We start from the raw sequence: 16,456 nt of genomic DNA, 5'->3' as shown, positions 1-16,456 counted from the left end.
CCACAATCTATTGGTTATGAACTGTAGATTAAAACTGAAGAAACTGCAAAAAGGTGGGAATTTAAGGAGATGGGACCTGGATAAACTGACTAAACCAGAGGTTGTACAGAGTTTCAGGGAGAGCATAAGGGAACAATTGTCACAAATGGGGGAAAGAAATACAGTAGAAGAAGAATGGGTAGCTCTGAGGGATGAAGTAGTGAAGGCAGCAGAGGATCAAGTAGGTAAAAAGACGAGGACTAATAGAAATCCTTGGGTAACAGAAGAAATATTGAGTTTAATTGATGAAAGGAGAAAATATAAAAATGCAGTAAATGAAGCAGGCAAAAAGGAATACAAACATCTCCAAAATGAGATCGACAGAAGTGCAAAATGGCTAAGCAGGGATGGCTAGAGGACAAATGTAAGGATGTAGAAGCTTATCTCACTAGGGGTAAGATAGATGCTGCCTACAGGAAAATTAGAGAGACCCTCAGAGAAAAGAGAACCACTTGTATGAATATCAAGAGCTCAGATGGAAACCCAGTTCAAAGCAAAGAAGGGAAAACAGAAAGGTGGAAGGAGTATATAGAGGGTCTATACAAGGGTGATGTACTTGGGGACAACATTCTGGAAATAGAAGAGAATGTAGATGAAGACGAAATGGGAGATAGGATACTGCGTGAAGAGTTTGACAGAACACTGAAAGATCTGAGTCGAAACAAGGCCCCGGGAGTAGATAACATTCCATTAGAACTACTGACAGCCTTGGGAGAGCCAATCCTGACAAAACTTTACCATCTGGTGCGCAAGCTGTATGAGACAGGCAAAATGCCCTCAGACTTCAAGAAGAATATAATAATTCCAATCCCAAAGACAGCAGGTGTTGACAGATGTGAAAATTACCGAATTATCAGTTTAATAAGTCACGGCTCCAAAATACTAACACGAATTCTTTACAGGTGAATGGAAAAACCGTAGAAACTGACCTCGGGGAAGATCAGTTTGGATTCCGTAGAAATATTGGAACACATGAGGCAATACTGGCCCTATGACTTATGTTAGAAGCTAGATTAAGGAAAGGCAAACCTACGTTTCTAGCATTTGTAGACTCAGGGAAAGCTTTTGACAGTGTTGACTGGAATACTCTCTTTGAAATTCTGAAGGTGGCAGGGGTAAAATACAGGGAGCAAAAGGCTATTTACAATTTGTACAGAAACCAGATGGCAGTTATAAGAGTCGAGGGACATGAAAGGGAAGCAGTGGTTGGGAAGGGAGTGAGACAGGGTTGTAGCGTCTCCCCGATGTTATTCAATCTGTATATTGAGCAAGCAGTGAAGGAAACAAAAGAAAAATTCAGAGTAGGTATTAAAATCCATGGAGAAGAAATAAAAACTTTCAGGTTCTCTGATGACATTGTAATTCTGACAGAGATAGAAAAGGACTTGGAAGAGCAGTTGAACAGAATGGATAGTGTCTTGAAAGGAGGATACAAGATGAACATCAACAAAAGCAAAACGAGGGTAATGGAATGTAATCAAATTAAGTTGGGTGATGCCGAGTGAATTAGATTAGGAAATGAGACACTTAAAGTAGTAAAGGAATTTTGCTATTTGGGGAGCAAAATAACTGATGATGGTCGAAGTAGAGAGGATATAAAATGTAGACTGGCAATGGCAAGGAAAGCGTTTCTGAAGAAGAGAAATTTGTTAACATCAAATATAGATTTAAGTGTCAGGAAGTTGTTTCTGAAAGTATTTGTATGGAATGTAGCCATGTATGGAAATGAAACATGGATGATAAATAGTTTGGACAAGAAGCTTTCGAAACGTGGTGCTACAGAAGAATGCTGAAGATTAGATGGGTAGATCACATAACTAATGAGGAGGTATTGAATAGGATTGGGGAGAAGAGACGTTTGTGGCACAACTTGACTAGAAGAAGGGATCGGTTGGTAGGACATGTTCTGAGGCATCAAGGGATCACCAATTTAGTATTGGCAGCATGGAGGGTAAAAATTGTAGAGGGGGACCACGAGATGAATACATTAAGCAGACTCAGAAGGATGTAGGTTGCAGTAGGTACTGGGAGATGAAGAAGCTTGCACAGGATAGAGTAGCATGGAAAGCTGCATCAAACCAGTCTCAGGACTGAAGACCACAACAACAACAACAACAACAACCCTAATACGACCTTGTCTTCCACATCTGCAGCAATTCTATTTAGAATGAGCATTGGTTGTATCATACATACCTTGAGACTTGTTACGTAATACTTCCTTTGACCTTGCTGTGAGATGTGCTGTCAATGAAGACAATTCAGTTAACGACCCTTTGTTACCTTTATAATTGTTATGTTTTGCTTCTTTGTTTGATAGTCTACCCTTTACAAAACGCAATTTCAATTGTTCACCTGACAAGGAATCAAGAGTGGTAACAACATTTTTGTATTCTGGAGGGATTATTAGTGTAGAATGTGGGACACTACGGCAGTATTAAACCACCGGTATAGATGATACTCCCAGATCACAAGAATACTCTTCATTAAACAAAGCATTTGCTTGCAGCATCTAGGCAGTCACATTGTCCAGCTCATACTCCAGTACATTGCACTGTCCCGAAGAGCTCCCATACTGTCTGAACCAAAGGAAGCAAAGGTGCACGTGACCGTCTGGGCTGTGTGTGACGTCTACAGAAAGCCTGGCTAAACTGTTTCTCATGGAGCGTGTGGGAGCATACGTGACCAATCACATTGTGGCTGGTACTTGCATGAGGTATGTTGGGCAATTTCTTGCAGAAGAAGAAGCAGCATGGCAGATGCTGTACACATGGTATGGAGTGAGGAGTTGCTGTAGTCTTCTGGTGCAATTGTACTGTGACATCACAGATGTGAGCGTGTTGGTCAGCTCATGTGGAGATGTGGCAGTGTCACATAACTGTTGAGGTGGCTGAAGTGCTTCACTGCATGTGTTGGTGTTGTGGTTGTCAAGGTGGGCATTGTCATCGTCCAATGACAATGGAGGAGGTTCATCTCGCAAAATCCACACTGGTTTGAGTCAGTTAAGGGAGACAGTGGTAGGTTTCTCATTAATCGAAATGTCAAAGGTATGGGTTCCACATCTGAGTACTTTGTAGGTTCCCAAATAAGGAGGTTGCAATGTGGGAAATATTGTGTCATCACACAACATCACCTGGTCACAGTGTTTGAGATGTCTATGAACGAATACTTTGGCATGGAGTGTAGTGATGGCAGAGGGATCTGTGGGTGGTGGGTGTAATTTTTTATGCATTGTACCATAGACTAAACTTGTCGATATTGGCCACAAGCAGAGAATAATCTGCAGGGAGTGCAAGGAATTCTCCACATCCTGCTTCAGTGAGCGAAGCCTGAAGGTCCTCTTCATGCACAGTCTGTACACCCAGTAGAATTCATGGAATTGCCTTGGTCCATGAGGCCCCATGGCGTGAACACCATTTTCATTGTTTTATGCCATCTATCCACCAGGCCATTGCTTTGTGGGTGGTAAGCAGTGGTGTGGATATGGTCGATCCCACAGAGGCGGCAAAGTGTGCTGAAAAGGGCTGTTTCGAACTGTCTGCCCTGGTCGATTGTCATACTGTCAAGTACACCAAAGCACGCAATCCATAGTTTGACAGTAGTTCATGCAATGGTGTCTGCCATGATACCTTGAAGGGGGCTCGCCTTCACCCAGTGAGTCCCTCTATCAATGGCAGTGAGAATGTAATGAAATCCTCACGCAGTAGCCTGACAATGTCAATGTAAATATGTTTGAAATGTGCAGTCGGGATGGGAAAGTTGCCTAATATTGGTCAAGTGTGACACCCAATTTTGCTTTGTTGGCAGAATAAGCAACATTGTGCCCAGTGGTTACAGTCCTATTCTACCTTAGACTGCACAAAATGGTCGGTAATCACCCATGTCAATTCCCTGGCACCAGTATGGCTGAGGTTGGTAAGCCCATCAAATACTTCACATTGCATGCTGAGGGGGACCAGTGGCCATGGTTTCCCCACAGAGACATCGCAGAGTAATGTTGTGTTTGTCGAAGGCAAAGTGCGTTATTCAATATAGAGGCTGATATTTGCATCAGTGAGTACTTGAGTGATGGTGAGATTGTTTATTTGTTCTCGTGCCATGCATTCATAGTCGTATGGTGGGGAGATTTTAAAAAGACATGAGGAATAATTGGTGAAGATATTATCATATATAGTGCTTGTTTGGCCACCAGTTGGTTTTATTTGAAACCCAAATATCAACCGGTTTCAGTCATGGACCAACTTCATGGATAAGGGTTAAAATGGTTTAAGCCACCACTTCACATTTGTCATTACTTAAATAATGTGTAGAGCGTATCATGAATATCAATACAGAACACAGGAATTCTACAAGCAAACATACTAAGTGTACTCAGAGCAGTACTGAAGAGAAGATCAGATATCTGGGTTTAAAGTAAAAACAGTTGATAGTCAAACATGCATTTCATACATTACTTGATGACTGTTGAGAGCCATCTTCCAAAAATGTTTAAAAGAAGATATTATCAGTTCCATGCATGCGTTGGATGTCAGTCATGTACTGGCCTGGTGACTGGATGGATAGCAAATGGCACCAACCAAGGGCTTATGATCTATAAATATTGTTAAGTGGTAGCCTTCAATGTCTTCATTGAAGTAATGCATAGTGAAGTAAACTGCAAGCAGCTCATGCTCAAATGCTGACCAATTCGACTGCATGGCTGAGAGTTTCTTGCAGAAAAATTGAAGTGGTTGTGGCACATGATTAACGATCTGTTGAAGAACTGCTCCAATTGTGGTGTTGCTTGTGTCAGTTGTAAATGTCAACTGTGCATCCAGTTGTGGATATGCCAAAGTAACCGCCTTAACCAGGCAATTTTTAGTGTGGCGAAATGCATCTGTCACTTCTGGTGTCCAAGGTCATTTCCTTTTATCATGGTTGTCTTTGTCTTTCACGGTATTTGTTAGTGGGATCTGCAATTCAGCTGACTGTGGAGATGTTTGTGGTAAAAGTTGCGAATCCTGAGGAATCGTTTTAGGTCATGCACCAGCAGTGTATCTTCAGTCATCCTCTTGCATTGTGGCTAGAACTTGTTCTAGATGGCATGAGTGCTCGTCTGTGGAACACGAGAAGATGAGTGGATTGTCAAGATACATATAGTAGAAGGGGAAGCGGAATAGAAGACTATAAATGAACCACTGCCATGTCTGTGCAGCATTTTTAAGTCTGTATGGCATAAAGAGATACTCAAAAAATTTAAACAGGGTTACAATAGCAGTCTTCTGGATATCTGCATCAATATTTCTAGATAGGGACACTTGCAATCAATCACATTGAAAATTGCAGCACCTGTGAGGGCATTCATATAGTTCTGTATGTTGGAAATGGGGTAGCCATCATGCGCTATTCAGGAACTGAGGACACTGTTATCACTGCAAATCTGGTAGAGCTGACTTTCTTCAGAACAAACTTGAACCTGGAGGCCCAGAGGCTATCTGAAGGCCAAAAAATTTCTGCTTGAAATAGTTCATTAACTACAGCTTTGGCAAGCTGTAGATCTGCTGGAGCTAACCATCATGGCTTATGTTGAACTGAAGGTCAGTCTGTGGTTATTATGCGATGCATGGTTCTGTCACAAACAGCACAAATGTGTGAACATATGCGTGAGGTGGTGGGGTCACAAACACTGTTAACAGACACTGAGCAGTGTGGTTTACTGACCTTAGGGTGGCTGTTGGTGGCCGGCGAAGTCTGTGCTGGCATAGTGGTGCTGAAGGGGAGGCTTACAAATGCGAGGCAGCTGTTTGTTATCAGCCGTGTGGACTCATGTGCTTCTCCTACAGCTGTAGCTGTGGCAGTGATGCAACATTGAAGCTCGTTATCGACAACTTTGATTCCATATGCAACCATTGTGCACAGGGAATGTATATTATTATAAGGAAGGAGAGGAATATAGCAATCAGTTGCAATCCCATTGGATTTTTTTATTATTCTTGCATATCCAGAGCTCAGTTATAAATAGCCATCTTTAATGCAACTTACTCAAATACACTGAAGATGGCTGTTTATAGCTGAAATCTGGATATGCAAGAACAATAAAAAATGCAACAGGATTGCGAGTGATTACTGAATTTATAGCCTTACTTAGAAGCTCATCGTTTTCAGTACAGAGTGATTGCATATGCATGTGCAAGTGAAATAGAACTGATGTGCATAGAGAACATCCTTTGAAAGTTTGGCGCATTTGCGGAGAGCCATCAAGGTAGAGCGAGGTAGAGCACATTGGGAGCTGGTTGTGGAGGCTTTGAAGAGGTGGAGATAGCTTGCACTCGTTCACACAAGATGTGGCAAATGAGCATGGACTGCAAGATATCAAGGGAGAGATGGTGATGCCACAAAAAGCCAGTTCTGTTGACTGGTTCTACCACATCAGCAACAAGGAAGGTCCACAGACACTGGAGTATGCCCAACAGGTTCACGGCGTGTGCTGCATACATTAGGGTCCTGATATTTGCATGTAGCATCGTCAAATTGCAAGTGATATCAGCACGGAGCAGGATCTGTAGCCATGCAAGTTGCATAATGCTGTTGCCATGTGTAGCTATGGGCGTTCATGTGTGTTGCTCTGCGGGCAATGAGGACTGCTGTGGTATGCGGTGATCATGGCCCTTCACGTCTGGTCAGCTGCATTCATGCAGCGGGGCATGTGAGGTCCACTGCATTCGTCAGTGAGTCAAATCTTGATATGCTGTTACTTTTTGCATATGGAAAATGACAATGAACGTTATGTCAGTCATAGCCAAGTGTTGTGCAATCAGCTCTGCCTCATTTGCCTTCATGACAAGCTGTAGGTCTGTTGGTAGCTTGATCAACAACAGGCCCACAGTGTGGCATCCGATGCTCACACACAGGGAAACTTGGCCCAATACAACGAATCCAGAACAAGCAGTCAACACTCAGGTGGACGTTCTGTTACTTTATAGTCAAATTAGTTTTAAACACCTTCTGCCTAATAATATATGCAGTAGTAGTTTTGTTATGCACTTGAACATCAGAGGTCTGTCTGAAGGAATGATCAGGAAGCTTTATGATACAGAAATTTTGCTAGAAAGTGTGAAACAATCTGTGAAAGTAATATGTCTTAATGAACATTGGCTAAAATCTGAAAATATCAGTCTCCTAAATAAACTTACAGGTTATAAACTGGCTACCAGCTTTTGTAGGACCGATGGGTATGGAGGCTCTTGCATACTAGTTCATTCCACGTTAGACTATGATATCACTCAGAATTTTAGCCATCTGAATTAAGAAGGTACATTTGAAAGTTGTTGTATAGAACTTAAAGATTATAACATACTAATTATCAGCATATATCGCACCCCTGGGTACCATATAAGCTCTGTATTTTTAGATAAGTTTGATACATTGCTACATAAATTAAAATATGAGAAACTGTACAAGAAAGTGGTTATATGTGCTGACTTCAACATAGATGTAAGGACTGATGACAAATTTTCTTCACACTTAAAGAACCTGGTAGCCACAAATGGGCTAAATCTCAATTTTGATCAGTATACAAGAATTACAGCAAGCTCTGCAACATGTATTGACAATACTGTAAGCAGTTATAATTATTATGTAAAAGAAAAGTTTCTTCTAGATTTAGGAGTATCAGACCATACAGCACTATTTGTATCACTACCGAAGCAAAATTCAGTCTGCACAACAAAAAGATGTAGGAATTTCAGTCAAGAAAATGTGGAAGTATTTTGCAAAAAACTAAGCCAATCCAAGTGGACAGTCAGCAAACACACTTCCACAAGTGACAATTACAATAACTTTTTAACTGAATTCTTGGGTATATTCAATGAATGCTTCCCTTTTGTAACAGTGAGGACCAGGTCCCAAAAAAGTAGATCCTGGGTAACAAAAGGAATTAGAGTGTCTAGTGCTACTAAGAGGAAACTGCATATGGAGGCAAAAGTAAATCGAAGCCCTCAATTTCTTACGTATGTAAGCGCGTACAAAAAAACATTTGACAAAATAGTTAAACTAGCAAAACGTACTGCAAATAACGACTTCATTTCAAATGCAAAAAACAAATCAAAAGCTGTTTGGTCTGTTATAAGAAGCGAAGTTGGCAGTGAGGCAGAGAGAAAATGCCCTTCTAAAATAGTGATAAATGGTAGAGCTGTTACAGAACCCAGTGCCATTTGTGAATATTCAATGACTTTTTCATAAACTGTAACAAATTTGGTAACTGTTCACCACCAAATACAAAGCCCAATATGACAGATAGGAATTGCACATGTTTTAAGTTTTCTCAGACGTCATCAAAATCATAATGTCCCCAAAAAATTCAAAATCTGCGGGGTGGGATGAGGTCCCCACTGAAATAATAAAAATAGTCCACCACAGTATTGCATATCCACTCTCTTTCATAATCAACCAATCATTCGATGAGGGATGTTTCCCAGATCGATTAAAATATGCAGAAGTTCGGCCCATACATAAAAAAGGCAAATGAGATGAATTGGGCAACTATAGGCCAATCTCACTGTTACCAATTTTCTCAAAAATATTTGAAAGAGCTGCATGCGATCAGATTGAAAATCACAATTCATCTAACAGCATTATCTTAGGCAATCAATATGGTTCCAGAAAAGGCCGCAGCACAATCCATGCAATAAATGAATTAGTCACAAAAGTCAGCAGATGTCTTGATGATAGAATATGTGTGTCAGGCATCTTTTGTGACCTGTCCAAAGCCTTCGACACAGTAAATCATGACCTGCTTTTCCAAAAATTGGCACACTATGGTTTTCAAGGCAAATCTCTTAGCTGGATGTCATCATACTTGGCAAACAGAAAACAAAGAGTACTTATTAACATCAACGGCAAGAAATTTCTCTCTGGCTGGAAAAACACTCAATTAGGTGTTCCACAAGGTTCAATATTAGGGCCACTGCTTTTTCTATATTATATTAATGATATGCCATGTCAGGTGCAGTCTGATACTATCCTCTATGCAGATGACTCAACAGCTGTAGTCTATTGTAAAAATGAGGTAGACCTAATTCGTCATATTGAACAAACACTTGGGGAAGTGGAGGCATGGGTCAAAAACAATAACTTGACATTAAATTTTACAAAAACTGAAATTGTTCATTTTACCATAAAACAATCTGCACAGTCTATAAGTGAAATAAGGTATATGGACAAAAAATTAGAGACTGCAGACTGTGTCAAACTCCTTGGTGTGTTAGTCAATAAAAACCTGTTCTGGAGTCACCATGTGGACAACATACTGGGTCGACTGAATAGCCTTGTATATATTACGAATATCTTGTATAGTATTACTGATTTAGCTGTAAGAAAAACTGTATATAATGCATATTTTGTTTCAGTCATTAGGTATAGTATAATTTTCTGGGGGTCTGAAAAAACAAATTTACTTAGAGCTTTTAGACTACAAAAAAGAATCATCTGAGCAGTGGTGGGAGCAAAACCAAAGCAACACTGCAAACCTTTATTTGTAAAACTGGATCTAATGAGCATTCCTAGCATATACATCTATGAAACTCTCACTTGCACGAAAAGAAACCCACAACTTTTTGAGGGCAACCTCTTCTTGCATCAATATGATACTAGACATAGAATGAGCTACATGTTACCTACCCACCATTTAAAATCATATGAAAAAACCCCATACTATAAGGGCATGAAATTTGTAAATAAAATATGGAAAGATATGGATGACCCAAATGTAAAAGGTACCAAAAGAGACCTGGAAAAATATCTGAAAGATAAATGTTATTATAGTGTAGAATATTTCATGAATGGTGACAATGCATTATAATTGTAATTAAAATACCTCTTTGAAGATGTTACACCATATATATTATTAGTTTATTGTCTATTTTTAGTATTGTTATATATAGCGTAAAACTGACAAGTCACCTATGTCACAATCTTTGATTGTATAAGGCATGTTATGTGATAATAAAAATTGAATTGAAAAGACCTGATCCAATTAGGTGCGAAGGTGGCATCAGAGATGTGACGGAGTACTATTACCCAGTTTGGCCTCCTACATGACCCACTGAAGTTGCTGTTCTGACATGTGGGATTGCTTCTGTAACAGCACCACCTTGGCCAGAGCAACTTGAAGGTATTGTACATTAGTTCCGAGCAGTTTGCCAGGAGGCTGATCAGGTATGTATTCTACTATTGGTCATTGAATATGTAGATAGTCTGTAAAATGCATTTGATGATCGTGAACCATGAGCTCGAATTGTTGGTATCAAAAAGTGGTAGTCTGAGCTTAGTGCTGCCCAAACACATCAACTTACTGGTGGTCGCACTCTAACCATTAATTGTATGAGGCAAGATGGTTGTCGACTGTTTATGCTTATGCGGTTGTTGCATGGTGGACTGTGAATGTTGAAATACACTGCGCACCACCGAAGATGCTGGTGATGTGAATGTGGCATTGCAGAGATGGTTAGAAACAAGAAGGCACTCAAAGCAGGGTATGGAATTCACTGGATTTAAGTCAGTTATGGGGTCATCATATACTGCCACTGCTGTTATAGTGTGGTATCACTGTTGGCTAGTGGTAACGAAAGCAGATTATTCATGCACTCAGTTTTCACAGTCAAATTCACACATTGTCCACACTGATTCTGCACTGCATTTGTGTGAGTGGCGTCCACTGATGTAAGTATAGTGCCCGGTGACATGGTGTACGGCCGTATTCACACTATGTAGTAAGCTCAACCGAGTTCCAAGAATAATTTGCATGTATTTGTAGTTGATGCAGGGACACCAATGCAGGAGGTGGGATACTATGATGGTAGTAAGCCGATAGAGATGACACACCTGGATCACGAGAATACTCTTTATAAAACAGTATACAGCATCTAGTCAGTTACATTGTCCAGCTTGCATCTCAGTCATATTGTGCTGTCCAAAAGAGCTCCGAAACTGCGCAAACCAAAGATGTTTGGTCCCTCTAGGACAAATGTCTCCACATTAGTAACAAACTGCACACTGTATCAGTTTCTTCTATATTAGCACCCAATGCCTTCAAATCACATATTAACTTAGCAAACTTCAAAAAAAGATTTTCAAGAGTATCGTCATTTGCATTAAACTCCATTATCAACAGTCTTTCTCAATAAAAATTGAATAGCCATACCTTTCCCCTCAAAAGTTTGAGTTAATGAATTCCACAAATCATAGGCTCTTTCCTTGTCCTTGACACACTCCAAGTAACAGTCTAAAATTCTTTGTGTTATCGTGATTTAAACTTCTTATCGTTTTTACTAAGTTCTCACAGAAGAGCTTGCTTCTGTGCACATTGTTCTCAGCTGTGTCATCCTGAATAGACACTTCCATTACCATTTATGACTTCGCCAAAAAACTCAATAATTCCAGCTCACTGCTACAGTTCGTGCCATCAAGCAATGGTATCCTGTACTCCATCTCCGAGTCATGACTGTGAACCTTTATTTGTTGTATTGTAAAATCTGGATCCTTGGCCAATAACCTGTTGCTAAGGCTAGAAATTATCAGGCATTTAGATAAGTAATACCAGTATATCACTTATCACAAGCACTCTTACAGCCACAGTACAACCATGAAGACAAGATACAGACAGACGAAGAAAAACACAAGAGAGAAGCATAAATAAAAAACAAAACAAAAAACAAAGAGAAAATAAGTCAGAGCATAAAACAAAAAACAAAGAGAAAATAAGTCAGAGCATAACTATTAAATCATCATTACTTCAACACTTCCAAATTCCAGAAATATTACAATAAATGCTACAGAAAAAAAGAAATGGAACGGGTCCCACATACAATGGTACAAAGGTTGACCAGTTGGTGAAGGAAGCCAGCGTCTTTGGCCCTGTAATGAATATCATTCTATAGCCATCTGATTTCAATATTTGCTTATTGAAACTGGGCAATAAGGACTGCGATAAAGGCCAGTATTATGCTACAGTTCAATATGTAATTATAAATTCTCCCTTCTTTCAAACATTTCAGGCAGACAGGAAACTGATAACTCACTAGTAAGAATGCGTATCTGTGATTCTTCAATACCTTACCACTCAATCTGGGTAGGGATCAGGATAATTCTTTGTGCAGACGTCAGAAGAAAGGAGCAAGCATGAACCACTTACTTTTGTCTTGATTTTTTTTCAAGCACAGAAAAAAATTACCTCCCACCAAATGTACTCGTTCTTCTGTTTTATGAAGACATCCAAAGTTACACAGTCATTTTTTATTTTAAATGGAACAGTAACTTGTGTTTATCAAACTTGGTGTATTGTCAGAGGCTACAATAACACTTTAATTTCCTTGTGTATGTCCTCTAAAGTCAGTTGTATTCTCTTCCAGCTACATATGGTTTATTTTCTCCCATGCCTATAACTTACGTGTGTAAAAGAATTCTGTAAAACAGTCTTAAAATATTGTGCATATTATTTCTATTGAGTTACTTATATGTATATGTTTTATATTTGTGCAAAGTTGTGGTTCAATAAACCAACTCAAAAAATCACTGAAAGGTAATGTAATGTGTTCTCTCTATCTAAAACTGTATGAAAAATCACTTGGGAGGGTATTCCATGTGGTACTATGTTTAAAGAGTTGACATAGTATTGCACTGTTGAATCCTTTCAAATGTCTAGGAAGGTGAAAATTATCTGTTCATTGCATCCATAAAAAGTTAGCAATTATTCTAGAAGATAGGACGCTCCCACATTCATATTCCCCAGCTGCCTCCTTCCAAGTCATCAACTACCTTTCCCCAACCCTCCTCCCACTCCCCGCCTCCTTTCTCCCCTCAATCTGAAAACTCGATGACACCACTATTTACATCCTGTCAGAACTTTCCACACCAACCTATGTTCATTTGAGTGATGCTTACATTTGATACATAAAAAGGAAGTTTTCCCCGTTTCCATCTGTCCTGTTCCCACTCTAAAACCGGATGTTTCATAAACTGCAAATAGAAATAACAAGAAAGTAAATAATTTGAGGAGTAAAGGTGACAATTCATTGAATAGCCAAAGTGCTGAGCTGTCGATATGCACTTAAACACGATAGAGAACATTGTCTACTTTCAAAGCCTTCTTCAGAGCTATAGAGTACACATACATACCTGTACACATGGAATCAGAGACTGGGAGGGGGGGCGGGGGGGGGGGGGGGGGGGGAGGCAGAGAGAGAGAGAGAGAGAGAGAGAGAGTGTGTGTGTGTGTGTGTGTGTGTGTGTGTGTGTGTCTTATGTACGTATCTATCAATGCCTCACTGTCTATGCCTCAACTGATCAGTGGTTTGTTACCTTACTACTTAAAGCATTTATATCTGACCAAGACTTTCCATAACATACTAATAACAAGAAAGTAAATAAGTGCAGAGCTTAACACTTTATACTAACATGGTTTCCTATCTTTTAATTTAAAACTCATTTCAGAGTTTCACTTACCTTGCAGCATAAACATATATGCAGTATACATGAAAACTGACAAGATCTAGCAGATCAGCCAGTAGGCATATTTGGAATGTAAGTCCTAAACATCCAAGCCATGTCAACATATGAACAGCCAAGTCCAAACAAGGTTTACAAAGAACTGGAAAAAAGTTATCAGATATAAACCATTTCATATTATTAAACAGTAATATCAAATATGGTATCCTTGACAAACTTATGGTTAGCAAATGTCTATACAAAATTACACACCACACCAATAGGTATACATTATATCAAGATAACCAAGATTATTTCATTAATGTAGTAAAGAAATGTGAAGTCATTTATGTTGCAAATAAATGCTGATTTGTAACTAGTATCATATCTATATAATCAAACTCTCACTTGCAATTATTTACCAAGAAACATCCACCAAAGATTTATGTGGTATAGGAAAAATTTTCCTAGCATATTGTTTAATGCATAGTTCAGCTTCAAACCGGCTGGCACACCCATCAGCCAATGCAACAAGTCTCTGAGTGTAGTGACAACGACCTGAAACATGTTGTTGTGCATGCCATGTTGTATGATGGAAAAGATTACACCAGTTTTTTTTTAAAGAAAATGCTAGTACCTCAGCCATATCAAGAAGCATTTTCGAAAATGGAGTGTTCACTGTAAGCGGTTCTACAATGAGACGAACTAACATAAGGCCACAGAAGACATCTATCAAGAGAGCCAACAGGAAGTTGCCCATTTTAAGTGTCGGTTTCTTGAAATGCGCCACATGGCCAAAAAGCCATGCAGTTGAATTAAGGATGTCACACAAGTGTAAACCTGTTGATGTGTGTTTCACAACTGGTGTCACAAAAGCGGCCACAGCTAGCAAATATTGCCGTGCTCTCTGTGCTACTCTGACAAAAAAATCCAAACACTTGGGGCTTTCGGGGGCATTTGCTCCAGAATCTAACTTCAAGAAATTCGCTAAAAATCTGCAGTAATCCGAACTGAAGCCAGTAGGGCTCTCAAGTCCTTCACAAAGGATTTCTGAAGCAAAAAATTTATCATAATCATAAAACACACATATCACACGGCACCCCTTCATCAATGTGACGGGGTTCCCACTTATTATTAATTTTGTCAGAATAACCGAATGATCTTGGAAGTTTAACATCAGCCAATTTCCTTTTTCGTTTGGAAGTGTCGTAAATTCATTATCAATAGTTCTTGCGTAGTAGCCAATACATCTTTTCCGTTTCGGCGTCTTGGACACCGAATGACAAGTTTTAGTCAAATGAGTAACATAGAAAACCTTTACTGTGTTCTGCTGCACATAAAGACCATGAAGTAGTCCTGAATCACTTCCGTACAAAAATGTTGGAAGAAATATGACTACAACACTCATTGTCTCAAACAAACCCCCTGTGTTTTTGTTATTATCTGTCAAGCATGGAGCTTATTTGTTTATCAATTGCAAACAAAAGCACAGCGCTCCATCAGTACTGACAATCTGTGTGGGGCAGGGCCGGCTTTCTAATTTTGCCCTTGCTATTGGCATCAATGAAACAAATGAACATGTGCTTTGCAGATCAATGCTACTTTTTGTGTTGCTTTTTTCAGCAATGCCAAAATGTTGGAGGGTAGGAGTTAGCAGGAGCCGCAGTATTGTGCATGCCGGAGATATGAATGACAGCACGTGTATATGTAACTATCGTCACAAGATGAGGGCCAGTACTAAATTGAATTATGGAGTGACGTGTGCTTGTAATGAAATTAGTTAAAGTCTTTGCTAGATAGATTTATTCGTGACAAGAGGGGGAACATAAACATATGACGTGGAGTTATGTATTTGGGTACGCCGACGAAGTCAAAAAATCGAAATGGTGAACGAAGCAGACGTGCAACTGCAGAATCATTTTTTGTTACGAATATGTATTTTTATGGGCGAGAACTATGTTTTGTTTTGGCGATTATCATCACTACGTACGCTGCACTACAAAATGCGTAAGAATCGACTTTCTTGTAAAAATAATAATAGATTCCACAGGTAAATTGAAAGTCAGCGGGCGAGAATATGCATCTGTCAATTCATTTCGCTCGCTGCCTTCAGTTGTTCAGGTTACCTATTTACATAAACGCTTTGAAAGACTATCATCACTAATGAAATACAAACAATACTATTCAGGATGAACGGGTAAAAGTTCCTGATAAATAGTTTGGCAGTGAACAGTTGTTATGTTGTTGCCCAAATCGTATCCACAGCTAGGTAGTTCCGAAATGTAACAGCTGTTTTTTTCACTTTCACACATGATTTTCATTTAAGTGCCGTGTATGATGTTTGGAAGCTGAACGAATGTCAGTCACATATGTAGTTTTGGTGTTGCTTAGTGAAACTGTCAGTTTGGATTTTGTTGCAGCCTTCAATCACATTAATACAGTTGGTAAATAGTAAAACAGTCTTCCATAGATTTTTGTGAAGTCTGTGTCTACCTTCACACCTGCATGCTAGAGGGTACTTACATTTTACCACATATTGAGCTTCTTCCCATACCATTTGCATATAGAGTTAGAGATTAATAACTGTCTATACACCCCTGTGCATGCTGCCATTAGTCTAATTTCCCAGTGGGAGAAATTTGACGGGGTGGAGGGGGGGGGGGGGGGGGGGTTGCTGTAGTATATTCCTAGGTTCCTCACGTAATACTTGCTCTTGAAACATTGTAAGTAGTGTTTATGGGGTAGCAGATGTTTACCTTCAAGCATCTACTAGTTGCTGCTGCTTCTGTTGTTGTTTTGTTGTTGTTGTGGTCTTCAGTCCGAATACTGGTTTGATGCAGCTCTCCACACTATACTCTGCAAGCCTCTTCATCACTGAATTAACTAACATAACCAACATCAATTTGAGCCTGCTTATTGAACTTGTCTCTTGGTCTCCCTCTGCTGTTTTGATCTGCCA

The 16,456-nt window shown here is 39.6% G+C and overlaps 2 protein-coding genes across 7 annotated transcripts in view; one reads left to right on the top strand and one right to left on the bottom strand.

Annotated features, from left to right (window-relative positions):
- LOC124589075 (phosphatidylinositol N-acetylglucosaminyltransferase subunit Q) overlaps positions 1-14,993 on the bottom strand; it is a 103,394-nt gene extending 88,401 nt beyond the window's left edge. For all 4 annotated transcript variants that reach the window (XM_047131527.1, XM_047131526.1, XM_047131528.1 and 1 more), the window contains exons 1-3: positions 14,135-14,993; positions 13,920-14,055; positions 13,516-13,660 (exon numbers count right to left, since the gene is read on the bottom strand). In XM_047131527.1, coding sequence (XP_046987483.1) covers positions 13,516-13,660; positions 13,920-14,055; positions 14,135-14,905 — 1,052 coding nt within the window. In that variant the 5' untranslated portion in view covers positions 14,906-14,993. The remainder of the gene's footprint in view (positions 1-13,515; positions 13,661-13,919; positions 14,056-14,134) is intronic.
- A 110-nt stretch (positions 14,994-15,103) lies between these two features.
- Positions 15,104-16,456, top strand: part of LOC124589043 (thioredoxin domain-containing protein 11) — a 144,298-nt gene continuing 142,945 nt past the window's right edge. Inside the window, exon 1 of one of the 3 annotated variants that reach the window (XM_047131521.1) lies at positions 15,104-15,504. In XM_047131521.1, the coding sequence (XP_046987477.1) occupies positions 15,344-15,504 (161 nt within the window). In that variant the 5' untranslated portion in view covers positions 15,104-15,343. Of the gene's footprint in view, positions 15,505-15,577; positions 16,013-16,456 lie in introns of those variants that run through there. The other 2 variants (XM_047131524.1, XM_047131523.1) reach the window with 2 other exon arrangements.

The sequence above is a fragment of the Schistocerca americana genome, chromosome 2 (assembly GCF_021461395.2).
Source record: "Schistocerca americana isolate TAMUIC-IGC-003095 chromosome 2, iqSchAmer2.1, whole genome shotgun sequence".
NCBI lineage: Eukaryota > Metazoa > Arthropoda > Insecta > Orthoptera > Acrididae > Schistocerca > Schistocerca americana.
Note: the sequence above shows the minus strand (reverse complement) of the source record. Positions and strands in the feature narration are given on the sequence as shown.